The sequence below is a fragment of the Clinocottus analis genome, unplaced genomic scaffold (genome assembly GCF_023055335.1).
Source record: "Clinocottus analis isolate CAN_PGR_092001 unplaced genomic scaffold, fCliAna1.0.p SCAF_15, whole genome shotgun sequence".
Taxonomy (NCBI): domain Eukaryota; kingdom Metazoa; phylum Chordata; class Actinopteri; order Perciformes; family Cottidae; genus Clinocottus; species Clinocottus analis.
In genome coordinates, this window is record NW_027175876.1 from 3,730,944 (window position 1) to 3,743,590 (window position 12,647).

The 12,647-nt window shown below is 42.2% G+C and overlaps 1 protein-coding gene across 3 annotated transcripts; it reads left to right on the plus strand.

The window, feature by feature from the left end:
* The first annotated feature begins 2,824 nt into the window (after positions 1-2,824).
* myb (v-myb avian myeloblastosis viral oncogene homolog) lies at positions 2,825-12,362 on the plus strand. Of its 3 annotated transcripts, none has more exons than XM_068576957.1 (16): positions 2,825-2,975; positions 5,224-5,341; positions 5,554-5,625; positions 5,724-5,816; positions 6,591-6,811; positions 7,387-7,615; positions 7,716-7,784; positions 7,899-8,003; positions 8,433-8,693; positions 8,857-9,033; positions 9,320-9,438; positions 9,530-9,644; positions 9,754-9,849; positions 10,516-10,614; positions 10,741-10,824; positions 10,979-12,362. In XM_068576957.1, exons 1-16 carry the CDS (start codon positions 2,953-2,955, stop codon positions 11,087-11,089), a joined length of 1,992 nt encoding a protein of 663 aa, XP_068433058.1. In that variant the 5' UTR covers positions 2,825-2,952; the 3' UTR covers positions 11,090-12,362. The 3 variants fall into 3 exon arrangements, with proteins under 3 accessions (XP_068433058.1, XP_068433059.1, XP_068433060.1); XM_068576958.1 differs by having other exon boundaries at positions 10,982-12,362; XM_068576959.1 differs by lacking the exon at positions 8,857-9,033 and having other exon boundaries at positions 2,933-2,975.
* The last annotated feature ends 285 nt before the right edge of the window (positions 12,363-12,647 follow it).

Below are 12,647 nucleotides of genomic sequence, written 5' to 3' on the forward strand. Positions count from 1 at the left end.
GTATCTATGGAATCAAGTGAAAGCAAGGATTGCAAATCTATCAACAACAGCATGCACATCTGAACACAGATTAAACTTGGTGTAATTGTAGAAGACAAAGCGTATGTGCAAGTGGGTGAGGGGTGCAGTTCATCCCAAAAGTTGGCAATGGGCATGAGGTAATGCTTTACATAATTTGCCAAGGGCACAAGTTATCATGGGAAGAGTCTTTCACAGGAACTCACCCCCTGAGGAAAATGCAAAACCTACACCTTTGGCAGTCTTTCACAGGTGGTCCAAACAGCTAAAGAAAGTCAAGAAAGAAACACATGCGAGGGCCTTAAAGTTGCAAATTGTGAAAGTAGGGCAATGATTCCGAAACTATATTAAATTCAATAGTGAAAAACTTCAATTAACCTTTCACATTCAATTGACTATTTCCTTGCAGTATGTATTCATTAAGCAAGAAGGGGTAGTAAAATAATTGTTAAAAAAGGTTCCTGAAAAATGAGAAACATGTATATGTAGAAATTCTTTGCATGTTTAAATACACCCATAGCAATAAGTCAACATGTAGGTTTATTTAAGCATGTAACCATTCAAGATCACATACACTATTTGACGAGGGATCAACCCTCCACCAATGCAGGCCTTTACATGCACATAGACACACACACACACACACACACACACACACACACACAATTAACAATACCCATGTTTGGCCTTACCAACACTGGATGTGAAAGCCTGGTGGAGATATCTCATGCCCAGGGGCCATCATTAAAAAATATTCAAATGAGCCAACCTGTGCACACAATGCTTTGCAAGAGGGGGCGACCATCACAATACCTGCCCTTAACCTGTCCAATCGTGCCCATGCAAATGTCCTCAGCATGGAGTCAATGGGTCTAAGGCTTCCTGCTCAAACTACTATAGGGGAATTTGCATACCTTAACTCCCTTCCTTCAATTTGGTTTCAGTTGTAAACCAGTGGAGACATTATTCCATTTATATATGTGTCCACTATGACCTGGTTGGACTCTGACACATTACTGATGTTTTGGTTATTTTTTGTGGCGTATCTCTTTTCCTGGCCCACTTTTTTTTTCTTCTACTTTGTATGTGGGGCATCTTGTCTGGCAATCTTCCACAATAGATGCTATATAATTCAAATAGAAATTGAATAGATTAGAAGTACCACCTCCTCAAGGAAAAAATGACTGCACAATGCTTGCATACACAGGTGTGTATTGCAATTCTATTGGTGATTACACCCAGGCAACCAGGAAATATATTATATCACTGGCATTAGTGGCACTTATAGAAATACATTTTTAATTTTGCATGTTGCTCCTGAAACAACAGTTCATGAATTGTTTGAATAATAATACATACAAAACCATCTAAGAAGTATCGTCCATGCTGTGGACTATAAACTTAACTGAATCCATGTCTAGTGCAGTAAATCTTAATATTTCCCTCTGTAACAGCCTAAGTGCTTCATTTTACTGAGCACTGTCCACCCTGTTGCATTAAATAGTAAAAGTTGCAGTCCACGGCCATGTGTGTGTATGATTGTGCCCTTTATCAGGCCACTATTATGATGACCGCTCTGGGACAATAGGCTAGTCTCTGGTGATGGTAATTATAAGTGACCAGGACAATACGGTCGCGTATGGAGGAACTAATACAATGAGAAGACACATTTATACAAATAAAGCATCCCCTCCTACCCCCCTCCATGTAATGAATGGCTGGGTGGGGACAGTGCAGGCGCAGGGAGGACTGAGAACTCAACCAAAACAAGATAATCATAAAAGTGGCCAACATGAATACAGAATAATTTACGGAATGGAGCTAAGAAATGAGCACATGAGATTACTCATTAAAAAAACAGGTGTAACTTGTTACTAATTTACATCAGGATTATTTTTGAATAAATGCAAAGACAAAACTAGCAAGGTGCCATTTAGAAAACCTAAGAGGCAATTTAAGAAACAACTGGGATAACATAAATCAATCATGTTTTGAAGCACATTTGTTCTTTATGTGCAGTAAATCTACACAAAAAGTTTAAGTGCCACTACACTATTTTAACTTTCTTTGTCTGAGCGAGCACACAATCTAATTTTATGATGACAAGACCAGGGTCTTGCATTGCAGGTTCAGTTTTTTTGTGTTATCACTGAGAAACATCTGTATTTGCAACAAGCACAGAAAACATTGCAACTTCACTTTCCACGCATGCCAAAACCCCATTCCGCAATTGTTTACGCCGTCCAGATGTATTAGTTTCCTTCTCCTTTTCAGCAGAAGAGAAGTAACTCACGAATATTGTTGACAAAAAGCATTTAGCGCGGACGGCCAGGCAAAACGCGCCTTTGACAAGTCCACTGTAAAGAGCTGTGGTGCTTTCAAGAACACTTCGTAAATCTCGTTTTTCCAATGTCATTTTTACGGTTCCAGTGTAATCCTTGTGGTATGATTTGGAGGTTGGTATTATACCACCAATACTCAAGTGACCCATTATTTGTATTTGTGGTATATTATTCAACCACACTTAGATGATGGCATTCGTATTATGAACTATAGAACAGGCTTATTCGTTGGCTAAAATGTTGTTGTTGTTCCACAGCAAAAACAAAGACACAGGTCGACATGTTTTCTCGAAATATATTCTTCTAATTCTAAATATTTCCTTAGACATCACATATATTCCTGACTTTTTCTGTGGTTTGTTCAAACAGTGATCGTAGAAAGGACGGTCCGTGAAGTACACATGGACATGCGCAGTCGGCCGCGCTCAGGAGCGCCAAATTTACCGGGATGCGAAGAAGGGGAGGAGCAGTAGTAAAGGCTGCTGTAGTTTAAATTAATGTCAACCTGCCTCTCCGCTGGGAGAACAAGTCCAGCGCGGATAGCGAAAGTACGTGCTCAGCGCAACCTGCGAGCCGCTCCACAGATATTAACATGACTCGACGGCCGAGAAACAGGTAAGCTCAAACACACCAATTACTGTTAGGTGCAACATATTTAACATGCGCGAGTTATAACGTACGTATTTACTCTTTTGCCTTGCATGATACTTTCTGTTGGATACGCAGTGAGCTGAGGCTTATTGACAGAATATATGTCTTTTCTTTTTCTGGTTTAAGCTCGTTTTGTGTCTGTGAACCGTTTTGTTGTGTTATTGGCAGTTAGCGCGGAGTATAGTGGTGTGGGTGTCTCGCTCGCGCGCTTATGACAGGTGGTGGTCATCTGGCATGTGCGCTCCTCGCGCTGCTGTCAGTGGCGAGAGAGAGAAAGGGGTCTCTCTCTCTCTCTCTCTCTCTCTTCCCCCCTCTTACACACACACACACATACACAAACGCGCGGATTAATAACACTGGGGCGAGTGGACAAGCGCGTGCCACACTGTGCGCAAGACATTGTTTTTAATAGGAGCTTATAATAAATACTAAACCAAACACAATGCAGCATGGCGTCTATATAACTCTGTCTAAAACAAATATGTCAAGAGGATCAAATGTATTGCACGTCCGGAATAGAATTTCGTAAAGTTTTTAATTTTTCAAAAATATTTTATTGCACTTGGTTCCCCCCAAAGATACCCACTGTTCTGATCTGTCTCTGGTTCCGGTGACCATCACCCCACTCAGTCACGTAGGCGCAGATGTTTTCACGTTGTTGTTTTAATACTTGCATGCTGGCGTTAGTACACCATTATAGATGGAATAAGTAAAGGTCATTTTTAAACCATGTAGTCGTAAAACTTCCGGAGACCCCCAAATGCAGCATCTCTCAACGAGGGGCGTTCACTGTTATTTTGGAAACTGCGCTTTCGCTGCGTCCGCTATGTGCACCTGTCTCAAGGACCGGCGAAATTGTATGTATGTGGCTTGTTTTGATACAGTCGCCATTAATATAATCTTCAATAATACACTTTCCTGATGCTCGGCACCATCGTCGTAAAGTAGCTGCGGTTACTTTCATTGGTCTTGCGTGTCAAGTGCGGGTTATTGGTTTATTCTCATGGTTTGCACACCGATACACGGAACACAAGTGAGAGTTGACTTCACACAAAACCGCCCCGCTGATTGATATAAGAGCAATGATTTTCAGTTATCTGTCTCGTGGTACAGTTTTCTCTTGATTCATCATGCTGTATTCACTGTCTTGTGTTTGCTTGTTGGTGCACACTATAAGATATCTGTCTTTTTTATTTCTTCTTCTATGGTGTCATATGCGCCTTTTTTATTTAAAAAAAAGAAGGGTCTGATTATTGAAATACATTAAAAAAAAACTGTTAATTTCTTACTACTGACAAATTAGCATTTTATGCGGTTTTACTAAGAGTAAAACATAAATAGTTTGGTCATTGCTGTTAATCAGGTAGTCATGCATTTGGGTAAATGGACAAAAAAGGAAGATAGTCCACTGTAAATATCCTCTTGTACACACACACACACACACACACACACACACACACACACACACACACACACACACACACACACACACACAGACAGACACACCTCAGTGGGGTTCCTGTTCACCTGTTGCTCTGTAGTACCCTACCTAGCTTCCACGTTGTCCATGTTCTACATTCTGATTGGTTAACCAATCCCGTGTGTGTGTGTGTGTGTGTGTGTGTGTGTGTGTGTGTGTGAGGGTGTGAGTGTGCGTGTGTGTATGTCTCTATGTCTCTGTGTGTTTGTGTGTGTATGTGTGTGTGTCTGTGTGTGTGTGTGTGTGTGCGTGTGTGTGTGTGTGTGTGTGTGTATGTGTATGACTGTGCTGTACAATGCCATTGCAGGTCTGAACATGCCAGGGTCACGAAATTATGATCGCATAGCCAATCCCAGTATCTGTGGAAACCAAAAACATTAGAACCTGTTCATCCATCTCTCCCTCCCGCCCCCCTTCCTCCCACCCCTCCCACTTGCTGTTCCTCGCTCTAGTTCTCGCTCCCCTTGTGGGTGTCTTGGCTAAAAGCCTGCACCCAAACCTTCAAGAATGACTGGTTCTGTCTGTGTTGACACCTGATGAGGTAAAGAGTGGGCTGAGTTCTTTATGCACTCTGTAAAGAGATGATTAGGGAGTAGTTTTGAAATAGACAGGTACTTATTGTGCGGGTATTTATCTTTCTATTATCTTACACATTACATTATCGTATTCTTTTTTCACACAGCCTCCACCTCTTTCTGACATCTCCCTTTCTGTCTCTCTGTGTGTCTGCAGTGTTTACAGTAGCGAGGAGGATGAGGAGGAGGTCGACATGTATGACCATGATTATGATGGATCGCTGGTCAAAGCAGGGAAACGGCACCTCGGCAAAACCCGCTGGACACGAGAAGAGGTACACACACACAAACGCCGACAACAATTCAAAACCACACTTTGCAAAACAAGCAACACAGCTGAGCTCATGGCGGATAGAAATTGCTTCGGGAGAGATTTAGTTGTCTGGTCTAACCACATTCACCAACTCTTATGTCAAATTGCTGGGGGTGATGTTCATAGCAGGGACACATGTTTCACAATCTGCAATATGTTTTCTCTTTTTTTCAGGATGAGAAGTTAAAGAAACTTGTTGAGCTTCATGGATCAGAAGACTGGAAACTAATTGCAAGCTTACTAACTGTAAGTAGGGAGGGCTGTGCCTGCACACAGACATAAACACATGTGCAAAATCACCTCCTGTAGTTTGATTACTAATCTCCCGCTCTCTGACCTACCAGAATCGTACAGATGTGCAGTGCCAGCACAGGTGGCAGAAAGTTCTTAACCCAGAGCTCATCAAAGGGCCATGGACCAAAGAGGAGGACCAGAGGGTAAGAAAACAAGCCTTTTAGAAAACTTTAAAGTTCACACAGGACTTTGTGGGTCACACACACTATATTCAAAATCAACAATGGAACCAAATTGATTGTTGCGCACTAGTAATGCACATAATGGTGCAGAACAATGTAGAAACCACTCACAGGAGACAAGCAGTCAAACATCATTCAGAATTATTAGCAATACAAATAATCTGTAGCAACTTCTTGGCCGCTGTTGCACAGTTTTTATTTCCCAAAAAGTTGCAGTTACTCAATGTGTAACATGCTCAGTCTCTTAAAAGCCTGTGAAGTATTTGCTGAACTAGTCCACAGGAGTTATATTTCCACCCAGATGCCACTGTAATGATTAGCGGAGTGGCTAACGTTCCACTGGAAACTCCCTCTCTGCTCACCAGCAGGTGTTCTCAATCACCTCTACATCTTGAAAGATAAAGAAAGAGGGAAGGAGGGAAGTGAAGCATTCACTGACACAATGTTCAAGTTTCTGAGATTTTTCTGTGTAACTAACAAGTTTTATTCTTGTCATTTTCTCTGCTCTCTATTCTACCCCTCATATACCTATCTTTTTTTTTTTTAACTTTATTTTTCTTACTCTGTATCCCTTTACTTCTCCCTCTCCTCCCTGTTAATGCTCCTTCCTCTTTTCTCATGCCCCTTCACTACCATTTACTTCTCTTCCTTTTCAACGCTCTTCCTCCTCGCCTCTTGCCTTTCCTCTTTCTCTTCCCCTCCCCACCCAACACACAAACACTCACACACTCCCAGGTGATCGAGCTGGTCCAGAAGTATGGAGCCAAGCGCTGGTCGGTGATCGCCAAGCACCTGAAGGGGCGTATCGGCAAGCAGTGCCGAGAACGCTGGCACAACCACCTGAACCCAGAGGTGAAGAAGACATCGTGGACTGAGGAGGAAGACCGGATTATCTACCAGGCACACGAGAAGCTGGGCAACCGCTGGGCCGAAATCGCTAAGCTGCTCCCTGGCAGGTGAGGCAGACGATGTAGAAGAGAGAAAAGGAGGGAGGAGAGGAAGCTAGAAATATCACTGAACCCTTGTTGGTTGACTGTGCAATGTTACGGTTGAGAGAGTGAAATGGAGGGAAGGACACTGAAGGAAGGATGAAAAGAGAAGAAACAAAACAGAAAAGGGATGAAGTGAGGACACCGAACATGAAAGAAGATGAAGGCGTGAATGTAGAAAGTATTTCCTTTGGTTCTAAAAGACATGAATACACACGGATTGTGAGGGAAAAATAGGTTTAAAGACAAACCTAAATAGGTTTAAAGACTTGGTGTTCTTTTCTAGAGAAAAACCGAGAATCAAATGAGTGGAAAAAAGATAATGTAATTGCTCCATTCTGATAACCTTATCCGTGTAGTGTGTGTGTGTGACTGAGACTGTGTCTATCTGTGGCAGCCTCTGTGTGTGCTCGCATTGATAATATTATCAAGTAATCCTAGAAGTCCAAGATGTCTTCGCATTTTGCATGCTTTGTGGGCGTGCGGATGTGTTTCGTGATGACTAACCTGCAAGTTAATACGTGCTTGTTCATGACATTCAGGACTGACAACGCCATAAAGAACCACTGGAACTCCACCATGAGGCGAAAGGTGGAGCAGGAGGGCTATCTACAGATCGCGGCAAAGAACGCCAACTCCTCACTCTCCATCAACCACGGCTACGTCAAGACCAGCAATCACATCATGGGTTTCTCCCACCACTCGCCCAGTCACACGCAGCTGCCACCCTTGTCGCAGTTCAACTACGCCTACATCGCCGACACACACAGAGTAAGTGGGCTTTCTACAAAAAACCTGGGGAAACTAAATAATTCAGATAGTGTAGCTGCAGGTGATTAATGTGTTTCTCTGTTTCCTATTGGCTTAATAGGTACCGCTACCCAGAGCCTTGCATTTGAACATCCTTAACATTCCCCAGCATGGAACCGCTGCTATACAGGTACAAACAGCGAGCGGACATAATCGATCACTATAAATGAGGCAACAGCAGGGATTGTGGGACGAGAAGATGAACTGCCGCTAAATCCTGCCTCCTGCTCTCTTTTTTGCTCAGAGACACTATAGTGAGGAGGACCCCGAGAAGGAGCAGAGGGTGAAAGAGATTGAACTGCTGCTCATGTCAACAGAGGATGAGCTGAGAGGCCAGCCGTCACTACCAGTAAGTTCTGTCCATCTGCACGAGCCCGGGTGCGGGTGAGCTATTAAAGTGTGACAGCACAATTTATGCGCTCGTGTATTTGACCCTGGCTTTAAGGACTGGTTGAATTCTGTGTGTGTGTGTGTGTGTTCGTGTGTGGAGGAAACATCTGGGGGGGCCTGTGATGAAATAGGACCTCGTCGCCATTTTAGTGTGTGTGCATGACCCCTTGTGCAACCCTCTACCCAACACTTCTTGACATAAAAGTTCCCTTTCTTCTTCTCTTTTTTTTTATTTTTTTTTTTACACCTCTTCCCTTATTGTCAGGCATGCATTTTCTCACTTGAGCTTGTTTTACACTCACCCTACTCTGCTCACATTTTTTAGATGATTATACTCTGATTATTCTTATTAATAGCACTCACTCGTTATATCCTTTTTCTCCTGCAGATGAATTTGTCCTATCCAAGCTGGGCCAGCCAGAGCTCTCTGACCAACAGCTCCGAGGGTGTAATGTTTTTACCTCATCACCAGGCAGGCGCCCCTGCCCTGCCTCTGGACCAGAGCTGCCTACCTGAGGAGAGCGCCTCTGCAGCGCGCGCTCACAGCAACAACAGCAGCAACAATCACACCAGCAACAGCAACGGCCATCAAAGCGGACCGACGTTCTCGAATACCATGCCAGAGTTCATGGATTGTGTCATTGAATCAGTAAGTGTCTCAGTAGGTGCATTTAGTGCGTTCCTGGGCTACACGTTCAGACGTATTTGTTCATGATCAACTGTGTCGAGATAAAAAAGGGGTAGCGTAGCAAGTAGCAACTTAGACTTTACCAAGTAATGGGCTTCGACCCATCATTTCCACGTCCTTCTAGAGCCTCTCCCCAGTGGATAAGGCGCCCACCAGTGAGTTCTTGGATAGGAGTGTTCTCAGAACAGACAGGGTGTTGTCCAATCAGGGTTCAAGACCTGCTCACGAAGCTCGGGCTGGTTTCATCTGCTCAACTCCCAAGCCTCCACCAGTCAGAAACCTTCCCTTTTCACCCTCACAGGTAGTTAAAGTAGCTGCGCGTGGTCACAATCCATCACCAACCTCCAACCTGATGACATCCAATCATTCATAATTAGTGCCTCTGCCATAGTTTTCCGTCTTTTGTTTTGTTTTATTTCAATCATTTCAACTTCTCTTTTGAAGAACCGGCCATCCTTTTTCACTTTTCCTCTCCATTTCTGTAGTTCAAACCAAGTTTGCACCGTGATCTGCCAAAATGTCGCTGCGTTAAAATAAACCTACCAAGCTACCTGAGTTGATTGGTTTCCTTCCTTTTCGTTTCACAGTTTCTCAACCAGTCAATGAGCCCAGAACACTCCGACAACGACAGTTTACCAATGAGCTCGCCCGTGGACTCAAAGCCTCTGATCAATCACACTATCCGACACCAGAAAGAGGAGGAAATGTAAGTGGGTCTATCTCAAATGTATCGAATTATGCAACTATGCACAACTTTGGTAGAAGACGGTTAACATGGAGTTGTCTCTCTTTATCAGGTTCAGAACGCCAAACATTCGTCGTTCGATCCTGGAGTCATCTCCTTGTACACCCACACCTTTCCGGTCAGCTCTGGCCATGCAGGAGGCCAAGTATGGTCCCGTCAAACTACTGGTGAGAAAGAGGCTTTAAAAAGAGAAGTCTTGAACCCGTCTGGTTTACCTCCTGTTGGGCTTTGCTTTAGTGTCCTTATGTCTCACTGGGGGATTTGTGCCTTTTCCAGAACTCCCCATTGGAGCAACAGATGGTGAAATCCATCAAACAGGAGCCGATGGAGTGTGCAATCGAGCAGCCTCCTCTGAAGAAGATAAAACAAGAGGTACTTTTTACTGAACACTGAACACAAGCAAGCACACATATTTACAGAAGCAGGAGGTGTCAAAGGGACAGTCGAAAAGAATAAATTAAAGCCACAATTTATTAATTTGTGTGCACAAGATAAGTGTATACAGAGAGCCAGCACAGCAGACCAGCCTTCCTTCTCCAAGCATGAAGGGAAGTGCCTTTTGTCACCAAACTCCAGTGAAGCTTATGTAAAGAACTATCGACAACCAAGGTGTGTCTTAAGCAAGTGGCGGTTGCGATGAATGACTTGGCCTCGTGCATTGCCAAAATTACTTAATTATTTAATTTGTGCCCACGTGTTCATCAAAACGTGGGAACAATTTATTTGAATTGAGGTAATTAATTATATCTTGTGCATACAAATTTGTAAATTCTGGCATTGATATGTGTATTCTTCCTCTCTCAGTTCACGCCCAAACTCCATAGTTATATTAAAAAAAAAGTTTTCATGTTTATGTTGTAGACGGGAAAGGCAAAAAGTGGATTTGCGGTTCGCAGTTGTGGTAGCAAATGTGGGGAACTCACGCTTGATCAACTTGAATAATTGGACGTCACTGCTGTCAAGGAAGAGCGGCCATATTGTTTGAGGCTACAATTTGCACAACTTTTGATGTTAACCATGACGTGTTCTGGGTGCTAGGTGGAGTCGCCATGCGAGAGGAGTCCCTGTATGCAGTGGGAAGGACAAGAGCTTCACACACAGCTCTTCTCCCCAAACGGCCCCGCACAGGAAGTACCTGTAAGCTCACTTATGACCAGACAGCTCATGTAATGTGACGCTGTCCTTAAATCATCACAAATATCCTCAAACCTTCATTTAGAACTTCTGTCGTTAAGATGTTTTTTTTTTTTTTTTTTCATTCAGGACCTACTCACAAGCTCATTATTGCGGGAAGATGGACACAAAAACTACCACCTCCCTCACAGAGGCATGGGCAGCCCGCTACAGGTGTGCATACGCTTCTAGGTGTTCATTTAGAGGACGTTTTTTTTGTAAATATGTAGCGATTGCATCGGTAACCATCAAAACTCATCATCCTCTCTCTCTCTCTCTGTCTCTCTCTCTCTCTCTCTCTCTCTCTCTCTCTCTCTCTCGCCAACAGCAGCTCAGTTCCTGGGAGCAGGTGACCTGTGGGAAGACCGAGGAGCACGCGTTGGCCTCAGAGCAGAGCCACAAGTACAACACTTATCCTACAAGGACACTTGTCGTGTAGACAGAGACACACGTTGAACTGGAGAGATCAACCATCCCTGCGCTGGACGCAGCGCTGCGGATTACATATTTGTTGTGGTACAACAGTTGGGAGAGGCTCTATGCCATTGGTGTTTTTACACTCACACTTGTTGGATTTCAACCAACCAAAGACTAAACACGTTTTTTTTATTTTTATTTTGGAAATCTTCTGCATAAAATTTGCGATGGGTTCTATTGTACGTCCTTTTACATTTGGTCTCGTCATTATGTTATTATCGATGTTGTATTATAAATGGGAAACGGTGGATATATAATTTGCATTGGGCTGTATTGTTAATTCCGAATTTTGATATTAATATAAAGAACAAGTTAATTAATTTATTCCTCTTTTTTTTCATAATGATAATGTTTTTTTTTTTCAATTGGCCAATGGATCAGTGTTGTAAGTTAAGTATTTAAGCCCTGTTAGCATTATCATAAATCCAAAGGCATATTAATGAATTTAAAACTGACCTCTTTATTTCAGTCATGAAACTTTTCTGTTTCTCTATTATTCTTTTTTTTATATTTCAGGCTACAATGTGTCTACTGTTTATTTCAAGTGTTTGGTCTGGGCCACCTCATGTCAACACTTAACTACTGAACAAGAACAGCTGCGTCTGTTCTGACATCTTTATTCAACAATGAATGGTGATGTTTTACACAACAGAAGGGGCCAGCCTTATTAGTATTACCACATTGGCACCTTTATTTCATACAAATTGAGTTTTCATTTCAACTTTGGATTAATTCCTGGCCCTCACAGTATCCTATATGGGGAAATATTCAATGAACAAATGTTATATTTGTTAAAACTTTAAGTATATATAGATATATATGTATATATAGATATATCTAGATATATTTCTACATTTCTACATTTGAAACAATAATCTTAAATGAGCTTATATGTTTGAAACCATGAGCTTCACCCAGTAAGAGTTAGACCAAGCTGCACTTGAATTGTATGCTCCATAAAAAGCGAGAGTACTAAACACTGATATTTTATATATTGCTACAAAGAAATCCCAATGAAAACTTTTGTATGGTTTTTGTTTTCAAACATTTCTTTGAGTCGTTTTTGTATTTTTGTATGATGCATTTTGTTTTCTTACTAAGACTGCAGTAGCCCATGTCAAATACTTAGGAGACAATCTTTTTATACGCCTTGTTTTTGTACTAGCTTTTGAGCAAAAATCATTTTATAAAAGCATTTATACATGCCAAGTTTTCACGTTTTTATACTTTTCTATACTGCCTAGTAAATAAAGTGTGTTTTTATTACAGCCTTGTATTCAATGTCATTTTGGGAAAATTCATTTCAAGAAAATATCACAAAAAGTCTCTATATTTGAAGTGGAAATATGCTTCTCCCGGTCAATACTTTAGTACATTGTTGTTGTAAACAGGACTGTGAAGGCTAGAGTAATTCTTTAAAGTGAATTACCAATTTGCTCTCCGGTGTTTATGCAAATTTGTGTGAGGGCTTTTGTAATGAAATACCTCGACCTAATCTCACACACACACACACACACACG

Excerpts from the sequence above, each read along its gene's own strand:
- myb (XM_068576957.1), top strand. The coding sequence starts at position 2,953 with ATGACTCGACGGCCGAGAAACAG. Across the intron at positions 5,626-5,723 it reads TAATTGCAAGCTTACTAACT|AATCGTACAGATGTGCAGTG; the intron begins GTAAGTAGGGAG and ends CTGACCTACCAG. Across the intron at positions 10,615-10,740 it reads GCCCCGCACAGGAAGTACCT|GACCTACTCACAAGCTCATT; the intron begins GTAAGCTCACTT and ends TTTTTCATTCAG.